This window comes from Myxocyprinus asiaticus, chromosome 7 (assembly GCF_019703515.2).
Source record: "Myxocyprinus asiaticus isolate MX2 ecotype Aquarium Trade chromosome 7, UBuf_Myxa_2, whole genome shotgun sequence".
Classification (NCBI taxonomy): domain Eukaryota; kingdom Metazoa; phylum Chordata; class Actinopteri; order Cypriniformes; family Catostomidae; genus Myxocyprinus; species Myxocyprinus asiaticus.
Genome location: NC_059350.1, coordinates 16,011,587 through 16,038,228, shown reverse-complemented (window position 1 = coordinate 16,038,228; position 26,642 = coordinate 16,011,587). Strand labels below are relative to the sequence as shown.

At 37.2% G+C, this 26,642-nt stretch overlaps 2 protein-coding genes across 5 annotated transcripts; one reads left to right on the top strand and one right to left on the bottom strand.

Annotated features, from left to right (window-relative positions):
• Window positions 1-4,322: 4,322 nt before the first annotated feature.
• Window positions 4,323-8,381, top strand: LOC127443940 (uncharacterized). Its single transcript, XM_051703022.1, has 2 exons — window positions 4,323-4,762; window positions 6,289-8,381. The coding sequence occupies exons 1-2, from the start codon at window positions 4,689-4,691 to the stop codon at window positions 6,932-6,934; spliced, it is 720 nt and encodes a 239-aa protein (XP_051558982.1). The 5' UTR covers window positions 4,323-4,688; the 3' UTR covers window positions 6,935-8,381.
• Window positions 8,382-8,657: 276 nt separating this feature from the next.
• Window positions 8,658-24,011, bottom strand: zfp91 (ZFP91 zinc finger protein, atypical E3 ubiquitin ligase). Of its 4 annotated transcripts, none has more exons than XM_051702918.1 (12): window positions 23,098-24,011; window positions 21,905-21,939; window positions 21,706-21,807; window positions 21,514-21,550; window positions 19,903-20,013; window positions 19,486-19,578; window positions 19,100-19,264; window positions 17,706-17,753; window positions 16,896-16,974; window positions 16,696-16,810; window positions 16,520-16,619; window positions 8,658-9,869 (listed from the first exon to the last, which is right to left on the bottom strand). In XM_051702918.1, the coding sequence occupies exons 1-12, from the start codon at window positions 23,484-23,486 to the stop codon at window positions 8,885-8,887; spliced, it is 2,259 nt and encodes a 752-aa protein (XP_051558878.1). In that variant the 5' UTR covers window positions 23,487-24,011; the 3' UTR covers window positions 8,658-8,884. The 4 variants fall into 4 exon arrangements, with proteins under 4 accessions (XP_051558878.1, XP_051558880.1, XP_051558877.1 ...); XM_051702920.1 differs by having other exon boundaries at window positions 17,706-17,756; window positions 19,495-19,578; window positions 23,098-24,010; XM_051702917.1 differs by having other exon boundaries at window positions 17,706-17,756; window positions 23,098-24,002.
• Window positions 24,012-26,642: the final 2,631 nt, after the last annotated feature.

The following is a 26,642-nucleotide window of genomic DNA, read 5'->3' as shown; positions in this document are numbered from 1 at the left end:
TATTAGTAGGTAGTCATGTAATAAGTGGGATAATTTACAGTCCCGGCCAACCTGTCAAGGTTTATTTTGCAATAACTACCAGTTGATTGAACATTGTCCATTACATATCAGGCTGCTGGATGGCATGATTGAACAATCATTATCGAGTATTTCAGTTAGCCGTGTAATAAAGAAAAAAACTAATTTGTTTTATTTAATACTAATGAAGCAACATAATTTGGGGGCAGTAGTTAGGGTACAACAGGCAAATGGCCCCCAAGGTAAAATGCACTTTTGATTTTATTTTCTCTCAAAACACTAAACAGCAACAAAAAAAAACAACAACAGTACTTTGCTAAACACCTGATTGCCACTATACTCTTTGAGGCAATTTGATCTATTTTTTTTATTTTTTTAAATGTTGCAAATTTATTTAGCTAATTAAAATTCATGAAATCATCACTATATGTCATTTTCAGTTTTGTTCAAGGTCATTCAAAAGTTTTTTTTAAACCTCCTATGGTATTAAAAAATGGCACCTTCCTTTGTTATTCATGGTCATTTTTTTTTTTTTTTTTGTTGATGATGATAACAATGATAATGATAAAATATCTTCCCTGAAGTAAGAACAATAAAAAAAAATTGGGGGGGATTTTATGCTATTTTGATCTTATTTATATGTAAATTTCTAAATGTGACCATTAATTTGCATATAAAAAATAAGCACATTTTTGGAAGAAAAAAAAATTTAGAACCTATACTTCTATAAGTTGAAAGATTAAGAAAATGTTTGTATGAAGAAAATATGAGAATGTGACATAAATTTGAGACAGATTGCTGCCATCTGGTGAACAAAATATAAATAACATGACTTGAAAACCATGTCATGCCACTAACAGCCAGTAGATGTAGATATTTTATCATAAAATATGCATTTGGATATATATTTAGACATTATCAAAATATTATTTCTCAAAGTTTAACATTTTAAAATTGATTTGAAGTGTCAGTTTTTGCAGTTTATGTCATTATGCTTGTCATCAAACCTGACCATGGTGTTACAAAGAGAAGACACAGAATAAGCATTTTTCTACCAATAATTTATTTCAAACATAAAAATTTAATAACTCAAAGTAAATGCATAATAATCTCAAGAAAATAAACATCAAATACAGAATACATTTTCAATGGTCGGTCAATTTTGACCGTGAATACCAAAAGTGTCGCTTTTTTATTTTTATGAACACAGACTTAGAAGCCCGATTTTTTTATTTTTTATGTTCAGATGGCAAATGGAGGAAAAGTCACCAAGTCTTGTACTGCTCAGATAAATGAATTATTTAGGTAAAAAATGACCTAATACCAAAGGAGAGTTAATAAATGTTCAATAAGTGAAAGGATGGTATATGGGGTAAAAAGCCCTCCTATTGCAGGGGTTAAATGCCCTCATAAAACACATTGTGTTAAGTGGGGCAAATAGATTTGTTCTGAAAAATGTTCAAACTGGGCATATTGACTGATCCAGTCACAATGGAGATTAATTTGTTTATAGATTACTTGAGATGTTATGAAATGCCAAATGTGATTGAAATGAACAAAAAATGATTAACCCTTTTCTTAAGTGGTTATTTTGAAAACGCATTATCTTATTTTGTTACTCAAAAAAGCATCTTACTGTCTCAGAAGTATTCACATTAGTTGACACATTTTGCCCTATAACTATTGTCCCTATATTTACACAATATCACTATAACCCCCTGTGAGAATTTTACCCCAGTTGTGGGGTAAAAGGCTCTCTCACCACCTTTTTATTTTTTCTTTTCACACAAATTGTGTTGTTCCATTAATATTTAATAAAAGGAAATACATTTTGTTTCGATCTTGATACATTTTGTGACCAGAAAAAAATAAGCAAATTTTCCTTAAGGTGTGCTTTTAGCCCCATTATACACTATAGGGCAAAATTTGTCAACTTGTGCAAATATACTTTTGAGACAGCAAGATGCTTTTTTGAGTAACAAGACAATGCTTACTCAAAATAACCACTTCAGAAATGGGTTCATCATTTTCTGTTAATTTCAATCACATTTGGCATCTCAAGTATTCTACAAACAAAGCAATCTCCATTGTAAATGGATCAGTCAATGTGAGCCCACTTTAAACATTGTCACTGAAATAAGAGGCCTTAAAAAAAATATATATATATATACACAGGTGCATCTCAATAAATTAGAATGTCGTGGAAAAGTTCATTTATTTCAGTAATTCAACTCAAATTGTGAAACTCGTGTATTAAATAAATTCAATGCACACAGACTGAAGTAGTTTAAGTCTTTGGTTCTTTTAATTGTGATGATTTTGGCTCACATTTAACAAAAACCCACCAATTCACTATCTCAAAAAATTAGAATACATCATAAGACCAATAAAAAAAACATTTTTAGTGAATTGTTGGCCTTCTGGAAAGTATGTTCATTTACTGTATATGTACTCAATACTTGGTAGGGGCTCCTTTTGCTTTAATTACTGCCTCAATTCGGCGTGGCATGGAGGTGATCAGTTTGTGGCACTGCTGAGGTGGTATGGAAGCCCAGGTTTCTTTGACAGTGGCCTTCAGCTCATCTGCATTTTTTGGTCTCTTGTTTCTCATTTTCCTCTTGACAATACCCCATAGATTCTCTATGGGGTTCAGGTCTGGTGAGTTTGCTGGCCAGTCAAGCACACCAACACCATGGTCATTTAACCAACTTTTGGTGCTTTTGGCAATTTTAAAAAGCTGGTCAGCAGAAGGAAGCATGAAGTGCTCCAATATTACTTGCTAAACGGGTGCAGTGACTTTGGTTTTCAAAAAACACAATGGACCAACACCAGCAGATGACATTGCACCCCAAATCATCACAGACTGTGGAAACTTAACACTGGACTTCAAGCAACTTGGGCTATGAGCTTCTCCACCCTTCCTCCAGACTCTAGGACCTTGGTTTCCGAATGAAATACAAAACTTGATCTCATCTGAAAAGAGGACTTTGGACCACTGGGCAACAGTCCAGTTCTTCTTCTCCTTAGCCCAGGTAAGACACCTCTGACATTGTCTGTGGTTCAGGAGTGGCTTAACAAGAGGAATACGACAACTGTAGCCAAATTCCTTGACACGTCTCTGTGTGGTGGCTCTTGATGCCTCGACACCAGCCTCAGTCCATTCCTTGTGAAGTTCACCCAAATTCTTGAATCGATTTTGCTTGACAATTGTAAGGCTGCGGTTCTCTCGGTTGGTTGTGCATCTTTTTCTTCCACACTTTTTCCTTCCACTCAACTTTCTGTTAACATGCTTGGTTACAGCACTCTGTGAACAGCCAGCCTCTTTGGCAATGAATGTTTGTGGCTTACCCTCCTTGTGAAGGGTGTCAATGATTGTCTTCTGGACAACTGTCAGATCAACAGTCTTCCCCATGATTGTGTAGCCTAGTGAACCAAACTGAGAGACCATTTTGAAGGCTCAGGAAACCTTTGCAGGTGTTTTGAGTTGATTAGCTGATTGGCATGTCACCATATTCTAATTTTTTGAGATAGTGAATTGGTGGGTTTTTGTTAAATGTGAGCCAAAATCATCACAATTAAAAGAACCAAAGACTTAAACTACTTCAGTCTGTGTGCATTGAATTGATTTAATACACGAGTTTCACAATTTGAGTTGAATTACTGAAATAAATGAACTTTTCCACGACATTCTAATTTATTGAGAACTCCAAAACTATACTTTCACTTATTGGACAGTTACTGAAAAACTTCTGATTTAATCACCTGAAACAAAACTGAAAGTGTTAAAGGTGCACTTAGTGCTTTTTTTCCTAATTAAAAAAGTTTTACTCCTAAAGAAAAGGAATAGCAATTCTGAAGACTCCAGCATCATCAGTTACCTTTTAAAAGTTATTTTAATCTATGTGGAAAGGATCCCCAAATGGGGGCATCCATGTTAGCATCACATGACCAGCCGAATACTATTCACTTAATCTCAGTAACCGCACTGTTATTGGACACTTTAACAAATTGATTAAATGAATTATGGCTAACTGAGAGTAGTGCATTTCTACAGTAGCATTGATAACTGAAAACTACTGCTTTTAAATTATGCTGCATCCACGCCGCTAGGTTTCAGTGTAAGTCCAAAATGACATACATGAAAAATTATTGAGTGCACCTTTAAATAAGTAGGCCTATTTTCTCTCAAAATAAATGTGATAATTTCAAGGATCCTTATTAGCTTCAAACATTTTAAAAGTTATTAAATGTTAGATCAAATTACCGAAAAAATAACTTTTAGAGACATTGACGTTGAAAATGTTGCAGTGCTGCATGTTGACAAACATGTGTTTGGGAAAGTGTAGTGGCAGTTTTTGTTGCTATTTAGTGTTTTGGGAGAAAATAAAATAAAAAGTGCATTTAACCCGAAGAATTAGTTCTGTATTATTAGTGAAGTAATCGCATTTCACTTTTTTCACCAGCTCTCCACAGGCTGTCATGTAACTATTCCGCGCCACGCGATGGCATCATTCGTCATATACTCCATTACTCCCACATTCTGTTAATGGTCCACGAAGAAACACTGACTTCCGGGTAAACAAATGATCGATATTTAACTGTAAATATCTTATCTGACAACCATCTTTAGTGGAATTTTGGATCAGGTACGCACTTGAATTTAACTTGTAATGAATTCGCTTGTGGGATACGGGGTCTCGTCTGAATCAGAGGATGAAGAGAGGGGAGAAGACAATCGTACGGAGTAAGTTTATAATTCACTAGACAAATCGCAATATATCCGAATGTGTTACATCCGATTTCAGTCTTTCAATCAAGACACGAGTTTTTATTTGCACAAAAGCCCATGTGTGTTTAGTAATTTCTTTCTCATAGGGATTTATACTGTTGTTCAAGACTTACCCAATATATATATATATATATTTTTTTTTTTTTCCCTCACTCTAGATGGTTATTGTTGTTATATATGATCTTATACTTGAATCTACACTGATGAGCCAAAACATTATGACCACTCACAGGTGAAGCAAACAACGTTGATCATCACACCACAAGGCCACATGTCAAGGTCTGGGTAGATTAGATGGTAAGCGAACAATCAGTTCTCATAGTAAACGTGTTGAATGCAGGAGAAATGGGCAGGAGTAAAGACCTGAGTGACTTTGACAAGGGCCAGATTGTTATGACCTGATGACTGGGTCAGAATATCTCTGAAATGGCAAGGCTTGTGGGGTGCTCCCAGTCAGCAGTGGTGAGTACCTACCGACAGTGGTCAGAGGAGGGAAAAAGCACAAACTGGCGACAGGGTGTTGGACACACAAGGCCATCGATGCACAAGAGCAACGAAGGCTATCCTGTCTGGTCCGAACCGACAGAAGGTCTACTGTGGCACAAGTCACAGAAAATTTTAATGATGCTTACGGGGGGAATGTGTCACAACACAGTGCATCGCAAACTGCTGCGTATGGGGCTGCATAGCCGCAGACCGGTCAGAGTGCCCATGATGGTCCCTGTCCATTGTCAAATGTGCCTACAATGGGCACACGAGCGTTGGAACTGGACCTTGGAGCAGTGGAAGAAATTTGTCTGGTCCAATGAGTCCCGTTTTCTTTCACATCATGTGGACGGCTGTGTACTTGTGTGCCATTTACCTGGGAAAGTGATGGCACCAGGATGCACTGTGGAAATACGACAAGCCAGTGGAGGGAGTGTGATGCTCTGGGAAATGTTCTGCTGGGAAACCCTGAGTCTGACCATTCATGTGGACATCAATTTGTCACATGCCACCTACCCAAACATAGTTGCTTTCCAGGTACACCCCTTCAAGGCAATGGTATTCCCTGATGACAGTGGCCTTTTTCAGCAGTATAATGCACCCTGCCACACATTGTTCAGGAATGGTTTGAGGAACATGATGAAGAGTTCAAGGTGTTGCCCTGGCCTCCAAATTCCCCAGATGCATCTGTGGGATGTGCTGGACCAACAAGTCCAATCCACTGCAGCCCCACCTCACAACTTACAGGACTTGAAGCATCTGCTGCTAATGTCTTGGTGCCTGATACCACAGGACACCTTCTGGGGTTTGGTAGAGTAAGTCCATGTCTCGGCGGTTCAGCGCTTTTTTAGCGGCACTCAGAAGACTAACAGCATATTAAGCCAAAGGTCATAATGTTTTGGCTCATCGGTGTATTTCGTTATATATATTATACTTTAAAGTGATGAGGATCAGGCATCAGTTTTAAATAACTGTCTCAAAATATTTCTTCTTAGGTCCATTAAAAAGACAGATGATGCTGTGGTGGAGAGGAAAAGGTGCAATTTCCTGTTGGAGCCAGAATCACCTTCCAGTGAGTCTGAATCTGGTCCAGAGAATGAGGATGAAGAGGTTTCTGTTGTGGATCACTACTCTTCTGGGTCCCTGCAGACCCCATCCATCCGTCCTCAAACTCGCAAGCTCCCGCCTCCACCTCTGGGAGGCTCCAGCTCAGGTGTACTACTTACAGGCAGCAGTGTGTTTGCAAACCCCTTCAAAGAAATGGCTGAGGGGAGACTGAATGTCCTGCAGAAACACGTACCTCTTACTGTACAAGCTCGGCCCACCCAGATTGGTGGAAAGCGCATTTGTGTGGCCTACAGAAAGGATGGTCGCTGCCGCTTTGGAATCAGCTGCAAGTTTGCACATGACAGCGATCTACAGAGTAACCATGTGGTCACTTCTGACAATGGACTAAAAGACAATGCCTCAGCCAGTGTTGTAGTAGATTCATATAATGATCCACTGGCTTCTCATAACATAAAGGAGACAGATGAAGGGAAGGACAGTGAACAGCGAAAAAAGAAAAGAGTGGGAGTGAATGATTCTCTCATTCCACCAAAACGTGCATTGAAGCAGTATGCCAGACTCTCACACCATTAAAAGATGACACAATTCAGAATCCCAGGACTTTCTGTCTGTATAAAATAATTTGGGGAACAACACACTTTTATGTGAGATACACTCAAGATAAGTGTGTTATGTTTATTAAATTGAAATGCTACTAGGAAGCATTATAAACTGCATCAAGAACTTAAATTTGTGGAAGACTTGTTACTGTGTAAGTGTGAAAAATCTTCAAAATGATGTAACGAACAGTGCCATCATTTAAAGGGATAGTTCACCCAAAAATGAAAATTCTCCCATTATTTACTCACCCTCATGCCATCCCAGTTGTGTATGACTGTCTTTCTTTTGCAAACACAAAGATGTTTAGAAGAATATTTCAGCTCTATAGGTCCATACAATGCAAGTGAATGGTGGTCAGAACTTTGAAGTCCAAAAAGCATATAAAATCAGCATAAAAGTAATCCATAAAACTCCAGTGGTTTAATCCATGTCATCAGAAGTGATATGATAGGTGTGGATCAGAAATATATAAATATTTAAGTACTTTTTAACAATAAATACTCCTCTGTGCCCACGAAGAATGTTAATTGTCAAAAACAAATAATGTGAAAGTGGAGATTTATAGTAAAAAATGACTTCAGTATTGATCTGTTTCTCACCCATACCTATCATATTGCTTCTGAAGATAACCACTGGAGTCTTATGGATTACTTTAATGCTACCTTTATGTCTTTTTTGGACTTTCAAAGTCCTGGCCATAAATCATTTGCATTGTATGGACCTACAGAGCTGAAATATTCTTCCAAAATCATTATTTGAGTTCAACAGAAGAAAGTCATACACATCTGGGATGGCATGAGGGTGAGTAAATGAGAATGTTATTTTTTTGGGTGAACTATCCCTTTAAGTGGCATATTTCAATGTCTGTAGAATCCTGGAACACCTTTTTTCATGAAACCTTTTAAGAAAATGAAAAACAAATAAGAAATATTATTTTTCCTATAGAAAATGAAGTCTTTTTTTAGGACCATTAAGATTTTTAACATCGTGACATTATTTTCATGACAGTTATGCACATTTTAGCCCCAAATTCTCATTATAACAATGAAGAAAAAATTATATATTATTTAAATTGTATTCATCATAGTTGTACATAGTTGGTACTGCCTTTCATTTTTATTGATTTTAATTCAGACAGCATCTTTTATTATTATAACGCAGTAAAAAGTTATGTAAAAGTAAAACTTTCGGATGCATTACGGTAATGAAAATTATGTGCTAAAGTGTCTGAAATAATGTCACAATGCAAAAAATCTTAATGGTCACTAAATGCAGGCTTCAAAATATAATAATAATAAAAAAATTATTACCAGGAGGTTTTCTCAGACCAGTTTTGTGAGAATCACCCCTTTATAACTTATCATATATTAGCCCCATTCTAAAATTTTGGGATAATGGAAAATAAATATAAATGTTCATACATATTGTCTGTGTGATTAATAAGTGTTAAAATATCAAATCAAAACAGCACATTTTGTGTTTTGGTACAGTATTGCTGAGTTTTCCTTTTTTCACATGAGACATTACAGCTCATTGCGCAGCTGGTTTTCATTCCTACAGTACTCGTCCAAGCCACACGATGGCACAAATATAACTTATTTTAGTCTCTGTAAGCATTGCATAAGAAATTAAAGGAGGGCTGAATTAGGTGTCTAAGTAAGCCCTTAGTCACAAAACAACACACAAAAAACAGATGTGGTTGTTGGAGGGAACTAGAACTGTTTTTATACAAAATGAACAATGACAACAACTCCAACACGGTGTCCCTGATACAGACGTTTCTACAAACCTACCAAAAGTTAATGCGGTTACATACAATATATTTATGACTTTATATATTTAACTTAAGGGTATTTATTATCAGGACGGTGACAAACACCAGTCACCTCGTTTTCCTTCATGTTACACCATAAACTTCATTCACTATATCAGTACACGCTCCATCTGCCCATCTGAACTGTCTGTCATAATCTGCTCCTCCCCTTCCCCACCTATCTCCCAAACCCCACCACCATTTTCATTCTCATTAGTTCCATGTTCCACCCAGATGACCTGTCTTGTCTCTGAAGAGGTGGTGGAAGACTGGTGAGAAGTAGATGAAGAAGAGGGAGGATCAGAGCCAAATTCCAAACTGCTCCGGCAAACAGAGGAAGCCTCAGGCAAGGTTTGGGAAAGGTGGGGAGTATTGGGAGCTGGGTTGAGCTTAGGGGGTCTGGCGATTGCCTGGATATGCTGTGGCTGGGTTGTCTGAAGGGGCATCTGCTGAGTGCCAGAAAGCAGAGGAAGCTGCTGCTGAGGAAGAGCTCGGAAGGTCATGTGGACCATCTGGGGGTTGTAGGACTGCACGGGCATCTGCTGGACCAAAGGGGCCTGCTGGGTGATGGTAGTGGAGGGTTGGAGTGGTAACTGCTGCATTTGGTGTTGTTGCTGCGAGACAGGCGGGGTGACAAACTGAAGTGGCATCTGCAAACTGTGAGCTGAGGTCTGCTGCGATGGAACGCTGTTTTCCTCCTCTGTGGATGACAAGGCCAGGCCCACAGGTACCTGCATGGTGTGCAACGAGGGCTCCTGATCCACAACCATCACTGGACGCACCTGACCTCCTCGCACCACAGAGCTCCTCTGCACCTCCAGGACCACCGGCTCTGTCTGTGTGCCCGTGGAGGCTCCTAGCAGTGTGCTGACTCCAGCTGGAGTGGTGATGAGGGCTCCAGCATTGGCCGCCAATGCCTCAGCAATGAGGACTTCAGGGTGACTCTTGGCTTTGTGAGCCACCACGCTGTCCTTCTTCTCAAACTTCTTTCCACAGATGTTGCAGGAGAACTGGTACGTAGCATCTGCATCATGTTTCTTCATGTGCCAATTGAGGGAGGCCTTCTGACGGCAAGTGAAGCCACAGATCTCGCACCTATAATGGGAATGAGATAAGAGGCTGAGATATAGGGGTGGGTAAAAATATAGATTTTCCGATACATCGCGATATTCATTTGAACGATCTAGATATTGATTCTAAAAATCCCAAGATCGATCTTTTACTCTATGCGCAACTCTCAACTACAATGAGAGGAAATAACTCACATTTGCAACCAAAATTCATGCTATGTGACTAAACTGTATATATTTGGCAACTGGCTGGTAATTATTTACATTTCACTCACCAGTAAATGTGTAGTATAGTGGTGATTCAGCAGCGAGATTATTTCACTGCATGTTGAGAGTTAAAGTTGTTCCGTGTAATGCATTTCCAAAGACCAGATCCACGCGACCCATTTGTCATTGAATAATGTCTCTTTTAATACCCTTTCTGTTCTTTACAGGTCAGTTGTTGATCAAAACAAACCAAAAAATAAACATTTAATTCTAATCATGCATGGCAGAGATGAGATAAAGCCATTCAAGTCTCTCTCATTAACATGCGCTCATTAGACAGTACCAGTTTTAGCACGTGTTCAACAAATCAATTTAAATACTTATAAATAGTACAAATTATGCAATTAATTACTAAAAATGTAACAAAAAATAATAAATGCAATATAATATCTTATTGAACACATGGATTTGTTCAATTTAAAAAGCCAAAATTATGAAAAACGAATGAAATATAATTAGTAATTATAATGTAGCTAGTAAGAAGGTCCTCTGTATAATTAACAGTATTAGCTGGGAGAGAATTTCTTTCATATGTAAGCAAAAAGGACATTATAACTGAAATATATACATTTGAATCAATATCGAATCAAATTTGGAATCGAAAGCTTGCAAATCTAAATTTTCATGTAGTGTTTTTCAAACTGAATTTGTTATTTGCTTAGTTGAAATGAAATTTTAAGATATTTCACCTGTGTCCTGTGGTGTGACATGCTATAAACTCTTTTAAAATAAATCTAAATATAAAACTATAAAGGTAAATATTTCCAAATAGATTGTCTATAATTATTATACATGCACTTTTTATGACCTCATATTAATTGATATAGACTCCATGGAATATTTATATTCTGTATTTTTAAAAATTAATTTGTCACACCATCGGATCACAGAAATGAAATGAGGATAAAAAGATATTCATTATATAAATGAATACAACAATTAATATAAATATATCTATATCTATATCAATCTATCTATCTATCTATATAGATTTTATATATATTACATACATATATATACTACCGGTCAAAAGTTTTGAAACACTTGACTGAAATGTTTCTTATGATCTTAAAAATCTTTTGATCTGAAGGCGTATGCTTAAATGTTTGAAATTAGTTTTGTAGACAAAAATATAATTGTGCCAAAATATTAATTTATTTCATTATAAAACTAAAAGTTTATTTAAAACAAAAACATTTTTTGGAATTGATGACTTGGACCAAATAATAAAGAAAAGCAGCCAATAAGTGCCCAACATAGATGGGAACTCCTTCAATACTGTTTAAAAAGCATCCCAGGGTGATACCTCAAGAAGCTGGTTGAGAAAATGTCAAGAGTACATTTCTGCAAATTCTAGGCAAAGGGTGACTACTTTGAAGATGCTAAAATATAACACAGTTTGAATTATTTTGGATTTTGTTTAGTCACAACATAATTCCCATAGTTCCATTTATGTTATTCCATAGTTTTGATGACTTTACTATTATTCAAAAATGTGAAGAAAAAAAAATTATAATAAATGAGTGTTTCAAAACTTTTGACCGGTAGTGTGTATGTATGATATATATATATATATATATATATATATATATATATATATATATATATATATATATACAGGTGCTGGTCATATAATTAGAATATCATCAAAAAGTTGATTTATTTCACTAATTCCATTCAAAAAGTGAAACTTGTATATTATATTCATTCATTACACACAGACTGATATATTTCAAATGTTTATTTCTTTTAATTTTGATGATTATAACTGACAACTAAGGAAAATCCCAAATTCAGTATCTCAGAAAATTAGAATATTGTGAAAAGGTTCAATATTGAAGACAACTGGTGCCACACTCTAATCAGCTAATTAACTCAAAACACCTGCAAAGGCCTTTAAATGGTCTCTCAGTCTAGTTCTGTATGCTACACAATCATGGGGAAGACTGCTGACTTGACAGTTGTCCAAAAGACGACCATTGACACGTTGCACAAGGAGGGCAAGACACAAAAGGTCATTGCAAAAGAGGCTGGCTGTTCACAGAGCTCTGTGTCCAAGCACATTAATAGAGAGGCGAAGGGAAGGAAAAGATGTGGTAGAAAAAAGTGTATAAGCAATAGGGATAACCGCACCCTGGAGAGGATTGTGAAACAAAACCCATTCAAAATGTGGGGGAGAACCACTACGCACAGACGTATGCAAGACATTGGTTTCAGCTGTCGCATTCCTTGTGTCAAGCCACTCTTGAACAACAGACAGCGTCTGAAGCGTCTCGCCTGGGCTAAAGACAAAAAGGACTGGACTGCTGCTGAGTGGTCCAAAGTTATGTTCTCTGATGAAAGTAAATTTTGCATTTCCTTTGGAAATCAGGGTCCCAGAGTCTGGAGGAAGAGAGGAGAGGCACACAATCCACGTTGCTTGAGGTCCAGTGTAAAGTTTCCACGGTCGGTGATGGTTTGGTGTGCCATGTCATCTGCTGGTGTTGGTCCAGTGTTTTCTGAGGTCCAAGGTCAACGCAGCCGTATACCAGGAAGTTTTAGAGCACTTCATACTTCCTGCTGCTGACCAACTTTATGGAGATGCAGATTTCATTTTCCAACAGGACTTGGCACCTGCACACAGTGCCAAAGCAACCAGTATCTGGTTTAAGGACCATGGTATCCCTGTTCTTAATTGGCCAGCAAACTCGCCTGACCTTATCCCCATAGAAAATCTATGGGGTATTGTGAAGAGGAAGATGCGATATGCCAGACCCAACAATGCAGAAGAGCTGAAGGCCACTATCAGAGCAACCTGGGCTCTCATAACACCTGAGCAGTGCCGCAGACTGATCGACTCCATGTCACGCCGCATTGCTGCAGTAATTCAGGCAAAAGGAGCCCCAACTAAGTATTGAGTGCTGTACATGCTCATACTTTTCATGTTCATACTTTTCAGTTGGCCAAGATTTCTAAAAATCCTTTCTTTGTATTGGTCTTAAGTAATATTCTAATTTTCTGAGATACTGAATTTGGGATTTTCCTTAGTTGTCAGTTATAATCATCAAAATTAAAAGAAATAAACATTTGAAATATATCAGTCTGTGTGTAATGAATGAATATAATATACAAGTTTCACTTTTTGAATGGAATTAGTGAAATAAATAAACTTTTTGATGATATTCTAATTATATGACCAGCACCTGTATATATATATGCATACACACTGGCGGCCAAAAGTTTGGAATAATGTATAGATTTTGCTGTATTGGAAGGAAATTGGTACTTTTATTTCAACAAAGTGGCATTCAACTGATCACAAAGTATAGTCAGGACATTACTTATGTAAAAACAGCGCCATCAGTATTTGAAAAAAGTCATTTTTCATCAAATCTAGACAGGCCCCATTTCCAGCAGCCATCACTCCAACACCTTATCCTTCAGTAGTCATGCTAAATTGCTAATTTGGTACTAGAAAATCACTTGCCATTATATCAAACACAGTTGAAAGCTATTTGGTTTGTTAAATGAAGCTTAATATTGTGTTTGTGTTTGTTTTTGAGTTTAGACTGACATGTCTTAAGGTCAATATTAGGTCAAAAATGGCAAAAAAGAAACAGCTTTCTCTAGAAACTCGTCAGTCAATCATTGTTTTGAAGAATGAAGGCTATACAATGCTTGAAATTGCCAAAAAAAAAAAAAAAAAAAAAAAAAAAAATTGAATACTTCATACATATACTTCACTGTAGTGTGAACTACAGTCTTCAAAGACAAAAAACAACTGGCTCTAACAAGGACAGAAAGAGATGTGGAAGGCCAGATGTACAACTAAACAAGAGGATAAGTACATCAGAGTCTCTAGTTTGAGAAATAGATGCCTCACATGTCCTCAGCTGACAGCTTCATTGAATTCTACCCGCTCAACACCAGTTTCATATACAACAGTACAGAGAAGACTCGGGGTGCAGGCTTTATGGGAAGAATTGCAAAGAAAAAGCCATTTTTGAAACAGAAAAAAGAAAAGAAAAGAAAAGAAAATGTTCAAGTGGGCAAAGAAATAGGGCAACAGATAATTGGAAAAGAGTGTTATAGATCTTAACCTCATTGAGCTTTTGTGGGATCAGCTAGACTGTAAGGTGCGTGAGAAGTGCCCAACAAGACAGCCACATCTATGGCAAGTGCTACAGGAAGCGTGGGGTGAAATGTCACCTGAGTATGTGGACAAACTGACAGCTAGAATGCCAAGGATCTGCAAAGCTGTCATTGCTGCACATGGAAGATTTTTTGTGCAAACTCTTTGAAGTAGTTTAAGAAGTTCTGAACATTTGTTTCAAATTGTAATTGTAATTTTTCATGTTATTAATGTCCTGACTATACATTGTGATCAGATGAATGCCACTTTGGTGAATAAAAGTACCAATTTCTTTCCATAAGAGCAAAATCTGTACATTATTCTAAACTTTTGGCTGCCAGTGTATGTATATATATATATATATATATATATATATATATATATATATATATATATATATATATATATATATATATATATATATACAGGTGCATCTCAATAAATTAGAATGTCGTGGAAAAGTTCATTTATTTCAGTAATTCAACTCAAATTGTGAAACTCGTGTATTAAATCAATTCAATGCACACAGACTGAAGTAGTTTAAGTCTTTGGTTCTTTTAATTGTGATGATTTTGGCTCACATTTAACAAAAACCCACCAATTCACTATCTCAAAAAATTAGAATATGGTGACATGCCAATCAGCTAATCAACTCAAAACACCTGCAAAGGTTTCCTGAGCCTTCAAAATGGTCTCTCAGTTTGGTTCACTAGGCTACACAATCATGGGGAAGACTGCTGATCTGACAGTTGTCCAGAAGACAATCATTGACACCCTTCACAAGGAGGGTAAGCCACAAACATTCATTGCCAAAGAAGCTGGCTGTTCACAGAGTGCTGTATCCAAGCATGTTAACAGAAAGTTGAGTGGAAGGAAAAAGTGTGGAAGAAAAAGATGCACAACCAACTGAGAGAACCGCAGCCTTATGATTGTCAAGCAAAATCGATTCAAGAATTTGGGTGAACTTCACAAGGAATGGACTGAGGCTGGGGTCAAGGCATCAAGAGCCACCACACAAAGACATGTCAAGGAATTTGGCTACAGTTGTCGTATTCCTCTTGTCAAGCCACTCCTGAACCACAGACAACGTCAGAGGCGTCTTACCTGGGCTAAGGAGAAGAAGAACTGGACTGTTGCCCAGTGTTCCAAATTCCTCTTTTCAGATGAGAGCAAGTTTTGTATTTCATTTGGAAACCAAGGGCCTAGAGTCTGGAGGAAGGGTGGAGAAGCTCATAGCCCAAGTTGCTTGAAGTCCAGTGTTAAGTTTCCACAGTCTGTGATGATTTGGGGTGCAATGTCATCTGCTGGTGTTGGTCCATTGTGTTTTTTAAAAACCAAAGTCACTGCACCCGTTTACCAAGAAATTTTGGAGCACTTCAGGCTTCCTTCTGCTGACCAGCTTTTTAAAGATGCTGATTTCATTTTCCAGCAGGATTTGGCACCTGCCCACACTGCCAAAAGCACCAAAAGTTGGTTAAATTACCATGGTGTTGGTGTGCTTGACTGGCCAGCAAACTCACCAGACCTGAACCCCATAGAGAATCTATGGGGTATTGTCAAGAGGAAAATGAGAAACAAGAGACCAAAAAATGCAGATGAGCTGAAGGCCACTGTCAAAGAAACCTGGGCTTCCATACCACCTCAGCAGTGCCACAAATTGATCACCTCCATGCCACGCCGAATTGAGGCAGTAATTAAAGCAAAAGGAGCCCCTACCAAGTACTGAGTACATTTACAGTAAATGAACATACTTTCCAGAAGGCCAACAATTCACTAAAAATGTTTTTTTTTTTATTGGTCTTATGATGTATTCTAATTTTTTGAAATAGTGAATTGGTGGGTTTTTGTTAAATGTGAGCCAAAATCATCACAATTAAAAGAACCAAAGACTTAAACTACTTCAGTCTGTGTGCATTGAATTTATTTAATACACGAGTTTCACAATTTGAGTTGAATTACTGAAATAAATGAACTTTTCCACGACATTCTAATTTATTGAGATGCACCTGTATATATATATATATTGTATTTAATAAAATTACATTTAATAATTTTTGAAAATATATTTAGATTTTTTAATTATGTAAATGTTTTTTTTGAAAAACATAAAAGAAATATAGACCAGTTACAGAGCCCAAGATATACAGTACACTGTCACTTATACATATGTAAATAATAATAATAATAATAAAAATTAATGGACATATTATGTGTCAATTTCTCTTTTATTAATCTAGTTCCCTTAAGTGTAAGATGCATGTATGGTGCACTGTATATGAAGCAAAGAAGTGACTTACTGCAGTGGCTTCTCTCCAGTGTGTATCATTCGATGCACAGCCAGATTGTGAGAGCTCTTGAAGGCGCGAGCACAGAACTCACAGATGTAGTCTCTCTGATCTGCAACACAAGCTGTATGTTAACACAAGGGAACCTGAGCTTCAGTTTCCATTTAAACTAGATGCATCTGATTTACCTGTATGGTGTTTGGCATGACGCAGCAGCTGTTTCTGCAGCCGGAAGAGTCTTCCACATGAGGGGTGAGGGCAGACATACTTCTTCTTCATCAGGTGTTGGTATTTGATGTGATGCTGCAGGAGAAGTAAACAACAGAAAGGTTTCAAATCTCATTTCTGTGTCTCCGACAGTCAGAGATACACTAGTTTGCATTTGTACCTGTAAGTATCGTGGGTGGGCCAGCACTGTACCACATCCTTCCATTTCACAACGCACATACTGGACTGGTGGCTTTTTCCTGTACAGAAGAACAAGGGATCTTGAGTTAACATAAAAAAGGATTTAGTTATTTTTTGTTCCTCAGTTTTTACGCAGTTAAAATTTGAAAATGCATTTTATTTACGTGTTTTAAAGGAATACAGTCTCAGTTTGTAAAAAGGAACAGAAAACATGTTTACATAAATGCACTTACAATGGAAGTCTATAGGGCAATTTTAAAGCGCAGGAATAAATGATAGAAATACAATTATCACAATATTTTGAATATATATACAGTATAGTCATATCACTTTAACATGACTGTTTAAAACTAGTGAATTTTGAACGCAAAGATATCTGGAAGGAACATTATGCAACTACTTGTAGAGCTAATTTCACAAAGATGAATTACAGCAATGCAAATCCAGAAGTTCATCCACCTAGAAAAGTACTCTCACCTTAAAAAGACGATTTAGACTAGATTAAATAAATTTGATTTAACCTGTAATATTCCTTTAAAACCAACCCACTTATTTGTGGAAATGTAAGCCCAACCTGACCTTTATTTACAAAAGCTATACTAACACTTAACCATCAGTAGACACTGTAACAAGAAATAATTGCAACAGTAAATACTACTCAAATGATAAATAATGCTGGGAAATACTGTCAAATCTTTTTCTAATGTAAAAAAAAAAAAAAAAGGACATGCTTACTGCTCTAAATATATTTTAGGTTGTTTTCAGCATTCAATAAGGGAGGCTTTGTTACCTTCTCTTTGGGAGACGAGGACTTTTGTCATCTTTCCTTCTCCGCCCTCTTCTAGAAAAAAATACAAGGGTCAGAAATGAAAGGTGGCTAAAATGCAATAGAAAGAGAAAAATGCTCCTGAAATTCAAAATGTGGGGGCAACAAATGCACCTGTAACGAATTACTCTGTATTTTCTTCATAAAAATTATATAGTTCTAATATGCAATTTTGGGACTGGTTATTAATGTTGTCCATCCATTAAACATTTTAATCACGATTAATCTCAATGTTTGTAGTTCATCCTGATTAATCACAGATATTGAAAATGCTGAAATTTGACAATATATATATATATATACTTCTATTTCCTGTCAAAATGCATTTTTTCCATCTTAGGAAACAACAATATATAACAATATAATGCTTTATTAACATTTTCCAAACAAAGCCTTCCACAGTATAAAGATAGAAATGCTCTAAAATAGCACAAATTCATGTAACCTTAAACGTTTCCCAAAGTCTCATTGGGAGTTTGAATAATTGAAAGAACTAGTCTAGAACCAAATACTAAATAACTAGTATTAAATCTCTTAAACTCTCATCCTCCACAATATTAATTTGCCGGTAGACTGTGGCTATCCACTTTGTTACAGCAATCGTGATGCCGTGTTCATGACTCGCATCAGGGCGGCAACACCAGCATCAAGTGGCGCTTTGAACTCCACATGGAAAGCGCGTGCAGACCAAACATCTAGTTAAGACTTAGCGTGCTTCTGTGGTAATTAAAATGCACCTTACATAGGCTGAAAAATACTTGATTTCTATCACAAGTCCCATCTGGGCTGGTATTGTACATCAAATAGCATTTAGAGGTCCTTTCTCCATTTTATCACTGACACTGAAGCGCTATTGTGTGTGTTTGTGAAGTGTGCATCAGTGTAATGACTCCGGGCGAAAACTTTACAAAGGTTCCACCCTCTCAACAAGTGTTTATGCTGGTTTATGCTGTAACGGTCAATACGTTAATTGCATTTAAGAAAAATGAACGTGTTAATTCTGACAGCTCTACCAGTTATACATATTTTTGCATCAAATATTAAATAATGTTTATTTAATTGTATGAATAAGAGGTGATACATTAAAAACCTAATTCATTAGACTCAGAATTTTACATCAATGAACTGATTTGTATTAAACATTTAATATAACTTTTACATGGTTAGAAAAAATATGCCTTCGTGAAATCAAAAATGCCCCTCAAAATAAAATCAAGTCATTTCTGACTCTGCAAGAAGGTTAATATATTTTTATTATTCACTCATTTCTGCAAGTCTGTTTGAGTGAGAACATGTCATTGAGACAATGGGCAGTTGCATTTCCATGACAAAAATATAAAACAATATGATTAACTCACTTCCTGGGCAGCTCAGTGTCTTCATTAAATTCTGCACCAATCTTCTCATCTGTACTCTCCGCTCCCTCAGTTTTTATCTCTGGCTCTTCCTCATTTGCGCTCTCTGACACTGCTGCCTTCTCTTTCTGTCCTCGAAGAGGTCTGCGCCTCGGTTTAGAAGGATCCCTGTGAAGTAAAACAACAGAAGTCAGAGATGGCATAGGAGGACGTATGTTTAAAAAAAAAAAAGACTACGTTCAATAAAAAAACTTCATAATGATGCACTGTCCACAGCGTAAACAACGGTTTGCGCTGACAGATGAATCCTTTGAAATATTCCTGTAAACATGTAAGCAGTATTATGTGAAAAATACATACAGTATATATAGAAACATATAAAACCCCACCTCACACACTTTGGATCGTAGCTCTGGTCATTCAAATCATCTGTAAATGGGATTTCTTCATCACTGCTGATGATGGCATCCTCTTCCTCACTGCTGTACAGCCAAACAAGAGCACCAAGCCATATTAGTGAGCTCTCAGTTCACCTGCATCATCTAATGCACGACTGACATCATCATGTTCATATGACATAATTTTATGATTGACTGATTACTATAATCATCTCATAATGACAAGCAATGCAACCTGTAATTAGCATATCTCAATCCGAGTCTGTAACATCTGTAATATACAATTATATTATCATTGTTTTTCAAGGGGTTATGATGACAAAAATTTTCAAGGCTCTAATGGAATACCTGTTATTCCATATGTCTACAATCAGTAAACATATAAGGTGTTACATCCAGATTCTGTACCTCTGTGAATGGGGTAGGTAGTTTTGGTCTCTTGGGTCATCCACGAATGGAGAGTCATCCTCTTCCATTAGGTCATCGTCATCCATGCTCTCATCTTCCTTTTTCTCCACACTGGAATAAGGCAGTAACAAACATAGGGCAAGTTACATCAACACCAAAACACTAGTAGCCATCACTGTCCTTAATTAGAAATGCCACTCTCAGTTGAGTAAACAAGTCAAATAACCAAAACTTAGTATAAATAGTTTCCATGTGTTTTCTTAAAGGAATGCTCCAGGCTTAATGCAAGTTAAGCTCAATCGACAGCATCTGATGCATAATTATAGCTGCTTTTCCACTACCAGTCCGAATGGTTCTCGTTGCGAAACCATGCTGTTCTGTTCATCTAGTTGGCATGGTTATGGTTTCTTTTTCCACTATGGTGCTTGAGTGTTTGTAACAATTCCATCAACATTGGAGCAAGTGCGGTATGGAGATGATCGGATATTCCAGTTTTTAGGACTTCTTTTTCCCCTGGTTTTTACTCTGCTAATGCACATGAAAGACATGTCCCATGTCGCAAAGAGAAAAAGATGAGAGGTTTACCATAATTTGCTGAGGGGTTGTGCAATATTATACAAGTGATATAATGATACATATATTATTGGAGTTTTAATGAGCTAGCTAGTGTAATCTACCTCCCTGACAAAAAAGGCATGTAGAAAAAGTACAATACTAGTTAAACCACCATCTTAAAAACATGAAAATACACCAAACATACACTATTTTATTCAATTAAGCTCACCATAGCAAAATTTGCCAGCAACCTATAAACAAATGACTTACCTTTGCGCTGGCAAATGGACAATCGTAAGTCACCACGTGCTAAAGCCATTTGACAAGCACGGTTGAGCACGGTTAGCTAACCGTGACGAGAAATCCAGGCTGAGAACGGTTTATAATCGTTCCATGCCGAACCGTGCGTAAGCAGAAATGCTGCTGGAACCGTTCCTCACCGTGTTCAGAACTGTTGGCCCGATGGTGGAAAAGCACCTAATGATTACTACAAAAATAATTTCGACTTGTCCATCGTTTATAAAAAAAAAAGAAGCAGCAAAAGTCGTGGTTACAGTGAGGCACTTGCAATGGAAGTGAATGGGGCCAATCCATAAACAATAAAATACACACGGTTTAAAACGTATAGTCACAAGACATAAACATTATATGTGTTAACATTATTTTAGTGTCATAAAATCAGGGATTTACTGGCATCACGGCATCTACCAGGTTACTGGGTATATTGGTGTTACATCATCATAACAAAAAAGTTGTAATATTGGCTATTATTTTACACAGATAAGGTTAGTAAGCAATTTTATCACACTCAAATAATGTTAACATGAATAAGGTTTACGTCATGTAGCTATACTTCTGAAATATGTATTGGCCCCATTCACATCCATTGTTAGAGCCATACTATAACTGCAATTTTTGCTTTTATTTTTTTTTTTATAAACAAGGGACGAGTCAAAAAAATTTTTTTTGGTAATCATAATTATGCCACAAATGCTGTCAATTGAGCATTACTTGTATTGAACCCAGAACATCCCTTTAATAACAGTGTGGAATCACCTTGTCCCTGTCTTCTCAACTGCTGTGTTCGCTTCCACTGCAAACACAAAAAGACATGTGCAACCACGATCAATCCATAGTTGTTTAACTGTTTATCTATAGTTATTTACATAAAGTTTTATAGCCAGTGATAAGTCGAGCATTTGTAAAGAAACCCCTTAGTCTGCTATCTTTAAAAGCATAGCATCGCACCATAGTCACTGTCCGTATCTGGCTCAATCTTAAACGCAGTCCTAGGCGAGCCCCGGCAGGTGCGGCCCCCTGAGCGCACCTGAGGCCGTCTGCCGCGGGCCGCTGGAGGAGAACACAGTGATATGAAGCATAATCAGATTCACATCATCTTTTATATACTCATCATCAACAACATAAAAACAATGGTATTTAAAAGTACCTCGTTTAGCCAGCGCATCCTTGTTTTCTTCAAACCTGTCATGAGACAAAGAAACAGAGTTTAATTCATCATATCTCAGATTGACCTCCCTGTGTCAGAGTGAGTGCGCGCACTGAGGGGCGGGTGATTTTTTTTTAGTGATAGACCGATTAATCGGCCTGGATGTTATTTGGCCATTTTTCTATTATCATCATCGGCTTTATCTATAGATAGTCAACACTTTCTGTTTCCAGTTTGTTTGTTTTTTTGAGAAAATATTTCATAAAATAAGTGTTTGTTTCACTTTACAAAAATTGAGAGTTCTGGCAAACTTGCTGCAAATTTGCAGCTCATTATTTATATCAAACATTTGTGGCAAATTGCAAGCTCATTTGCATGTGAAAGTAATGAGTAGGACATTTGCGGCAAGTTTGCCAGAACTCTCGATATTTTGCATAAACTTGAAAAGAAAAAAAAACTTGAAAACAGTAAGTGTTGACTATCAGTTGATAAATCTATTGGTAGATTTTGAAACTGACACAAGGGAAAGTTAACACTTCTGTTAATCGGCCAAACAAACAAGGTTTTCGGCAGATGCCGATAATTGCAAAATGGCCAAATATTGACCAAGTAATCGGTTGCTGTTATTGTGTTGTATAAATTGTATTATATTTATTGACATCTATATTGGCCATCCTGCTCTCAAAATATTCTTATCAGCATTGGCCATTGAAAAACTCATTGGTTGACCACTATTTTAAATATATATATTTACCCCACTGCTTAGTCTTTAAATTGAGCTCACTAGTGTTGAAGTTAAAATGAAAACACTTTATTCTGACATTTTATTTAGCATTATGTCTAAACGTGTAAGGGGCCGTTCAAACCGAACGTGTCTTTTCATCCGTCTGCAGTTTTCAATTGTTTTTCTACATAAACATGCTCAAGATGGACGACTTTGACCGTTGCGTTTTTATGAAGCGGTGTCAAGTTAAAAATACTCGTCTAGAGACACCTGCGTTCTGTTCCATTCGTTGCGCTCCGTGCAGCATTTTCAGACGCAAGGACGAGTTCGATGTGAACGCCCCCTGAGGAACATAGAAATGCCTTACATTATTATTACTATGAAATTGCGACGGATCTTTACAAGCGAGGCCACATCATGTTGCTCTCTAAAACATGCAGTGTTGTACAGACAGAAAAGTAGCACGTACTCAGCCGAAGGGCCGCAGTCAGCGCTGTTCTCTCCGGCCGAATCCAATGAACCCGCTCCGGCTGCTGTACTCTTCTTGCGCCGCGGGAATGACGCTTTCCTCCGGCGGTTCGCAGCTGTTTCGCAGATCACCTCATCTTCTCCGATATCGCTCTGCCTCCACAAGGGGAGCGATCGCATTGACCTGTCCCGTAAAACCCGCCCAGAGCCCGTCAAGCTCGACGCAGATCCGTTTGTTTCGCGCGAGCAAGCCTCTTCGGTGTTCAAGCAGCCGTCCTCTCGTCCTCTCGATGCTCTGTGCGGGGTGGATGCCGCACTCTGATCCGCGGATTTCTCCACGGCCATCTCACTCTCCACCTCATCTTTGTTGTTCGAGAGTTGCGGTTCCATCACCGCTAAAGTTGTTTTCTCTCTTGTTTTCTCTTAATAATTCTCAGCCAATTGAAACACAGCTTGAAACAAACAGGAGACATAAAATATGAAAAATGGTGGTTTGCTAACGGCCCTGTTCCTATTGTCATACATATTTCAACGGACGCTCTTGCTTCTCTTGCAAATTCTTTGCAAAAATGTAAGTCGTATGGATTGAAAACTTAGTCAATCATCTCTATAATAACTGTGCAAAATTCATTTTAAAGACCCAGAGCCTATTTTAGGTTCTTAAAGCTATAGTAAACCACGCTGTTAGCAGGGCCCACTCAGATCGCTGATTAGCGTTCTTTGTTGCGTCTCCTTTAAGTCGAAATAAAGCAGATGACGAGCTCAACAGCGACACACAGCGCTACGGCTGTACGTGTGCCAGTTTTCACTGATCTATAAATGCTCTGTTGTGAAATACAAAGCGCTAGTGCCATGCCATATGTTTTACAAATTTCAGAAAATGACTTCTGCGACTTTCCGAGCGCCTTGGTGAAGTGAAAGGCAGTCCGTGTTTTTAATGATGGACTTGTTTTCATTTTAGTTTAACCCTCTTGTAGTGTTCGGACACATATCGAGTTGTTTGTCAATATGTGTAGTACAAATATTTATATTTACTTTACTTTTCACAGATGTGGTGGCTGTAGAGCATCACTCTATTACCACTGTCTGTACTGAGCAACTACAGTTTTAAAGATAAATTATTTTAAAAATCATTCACATTTTTGTAAACATAAACAGCATCCCACTTCAGCCAAAATGCCACCAACCACCAGTTCAACAGTGAGCACGCCATTGGTCAGACTGTTGGGTTTTTGTGTTGATGGTGAGGAATATAGGCAAATCATGTTTTTGACATAAATAAACCTATAACTGGTGTGCTTTATAAGGTTTTTTTTTTATTTTATTTTTTTTTTAAAAAAAAGAAAGAATAAGGACACATGCATTTACATTTACTGAATTGACAGACACTTTTATTGTAAGCAACTTACAGTGCATTCAATCTATTGACATAAATGTGTGTGTTTTCTTGGAACCCAAAGCATTGGCCTTACTATAATCCTTGCTCTATCTCATCCGGTTGAAATGCAGGAGCTCTGTAGTTCAACTGGTAGAGCATGGATCATGCTTAACCTGGCATATACGATACTGTAAACACATAGAGTACCTTTTATGCAATTTGAATGGTTCTTGAAATTGTTTTTTGTTGTTGTTTTTCAGTATGCTCTGCACATTGTCTTGGGTGCTGTAAGTAATTTATTACCACTTCGAGTAATTAAATTGGACTTCATGCTGTTATTGCAGTTGATATTTTAAAATTGTCTTTTTTTCTATCTTCAAGTGTGACCTTCCCATTATAAGTGGATTTTACCAATACCGATAACAAAGTTGGGCAGTACCTGCCAATAACCGATTAATCAACTGATAGTTTTTAAAATTGAATCTGAATGACAAAATAACACAAAGTAAAATAGTGCTGAAATTTATTACAAAAATAAACAGTATTGACTGAACCATGAAAATTTACTTTTTTAAATGAAATAAATATATAAATATTAATATATATGAACTAGGTTGGAGGAGCCACGTGATGCCATGCGAAGGGCAGACATATGAGAGACAGCTCTGTGCACTTTGCTAATTATTTTTATTATTTTCATGATATAATCCGGTGAAATTCAAACACCCAGTTACACATTTGCTGTTTGAGGTAAACATAGCAAAGAAGTCAAAATCCCCAGGCTCTGGAGACATTAAAAGACACTTACAGGTTCAAGATGAAAGCCCAGACAGGCCTGTGGACCGGGGACTCGATTTGGATGGCGCGGCGGGAGAAGAAATCCAGCGTCAACTGTCCAACATGTCGGTGATGTTGACGAAGGTACTTGCGGACTTGGAGGATCTCGCTATAATACGTCGATCGATTACGGCGATGGAAAAAATTCTCTGAGTTAGTCACAAGAGTGACAAATGTTGAAAAATGAATCGATTATTTGGAGTCATCGGAGAGGGAATTAGCCGCTAATCCGCCCAAGACCAAAGATGATTTGGAACGTGTTTTTGAAAAGCTTGAAGATCTTGAGAATAGAACATTTGAATTGTTGGAATTCCTGAGCATGAGGAGGGCAGAGATATGGTGAAATTCCTAGACAAGATTTCCCCAAGTCTGCTCGACATAACAGGCCACAAGCTGGAGATCAAGCGAGCTCACAGAGTCCCAGCTCACAGATCTGCTGAGGGAGAAAGGCCCGATCGATTCTGGCCAAAGCAGATCAGCAGTTATATAAATACACAAACCAGACCATCTGGTACCAACAATCATGCCACGGTCCAAATCACTGAGATCAAATTTTTTTCCCCATTCTAATGGTTGATGTGAAGTTCCTGACCTGTATCTGCATGATTTTTTGCACTGCACTGCTGCCACATGATTGGCTGATTAGATAATTGCATGGATGATTGTTGGTGCCAGATGGGCTGGTTTGAGTGACAATGAGCAATACATTTTCAGGATTTGTTAATCTTGGTTAATGTTAATTTTAACATTTACTAATATAATTTTTAAAATTAAAAGTTGGATATGCACTATGTACTAACAAAGAACATTCTCCATTAACATTACCAAGATTAATAAATAATGGTTAAAATATTGTTCATTGTTCGTTCATGATACCTATTGCATTATAATAAAAATAATAATTTATATAGCACCTTTTAGCAATATATGTCAAAGTGCTTCTGCTTCACAAAATATAATGAACTGAACTGAAAATGTATCTACAATTTCTGGAGTTAAAGTACGAGAATGAATGCTTTTATGATCTGACACAAAAGTGTACTCTATTTTCAGATTACTCTGAACTAATTCAAGAGTAAAGACCAAATCTAACGTATGACCCCTGTTATGTGTTGGACCAGATATACACTGCTGCAAATTAAAAGACTGTATAATGTTTAAAAATTTGTTAACCATGGGGTCATCAGCCTTGTCTACATGAAAATGTAAATTCCCAACAATAATGATCTTATCATATATTAAAAACAAACCAGAGAGCTGTTCTGAGAATTCATCCCTAATAGTTGTATTGTAACTTGGAGGATGATATATCATACAAACAACTATAGGAT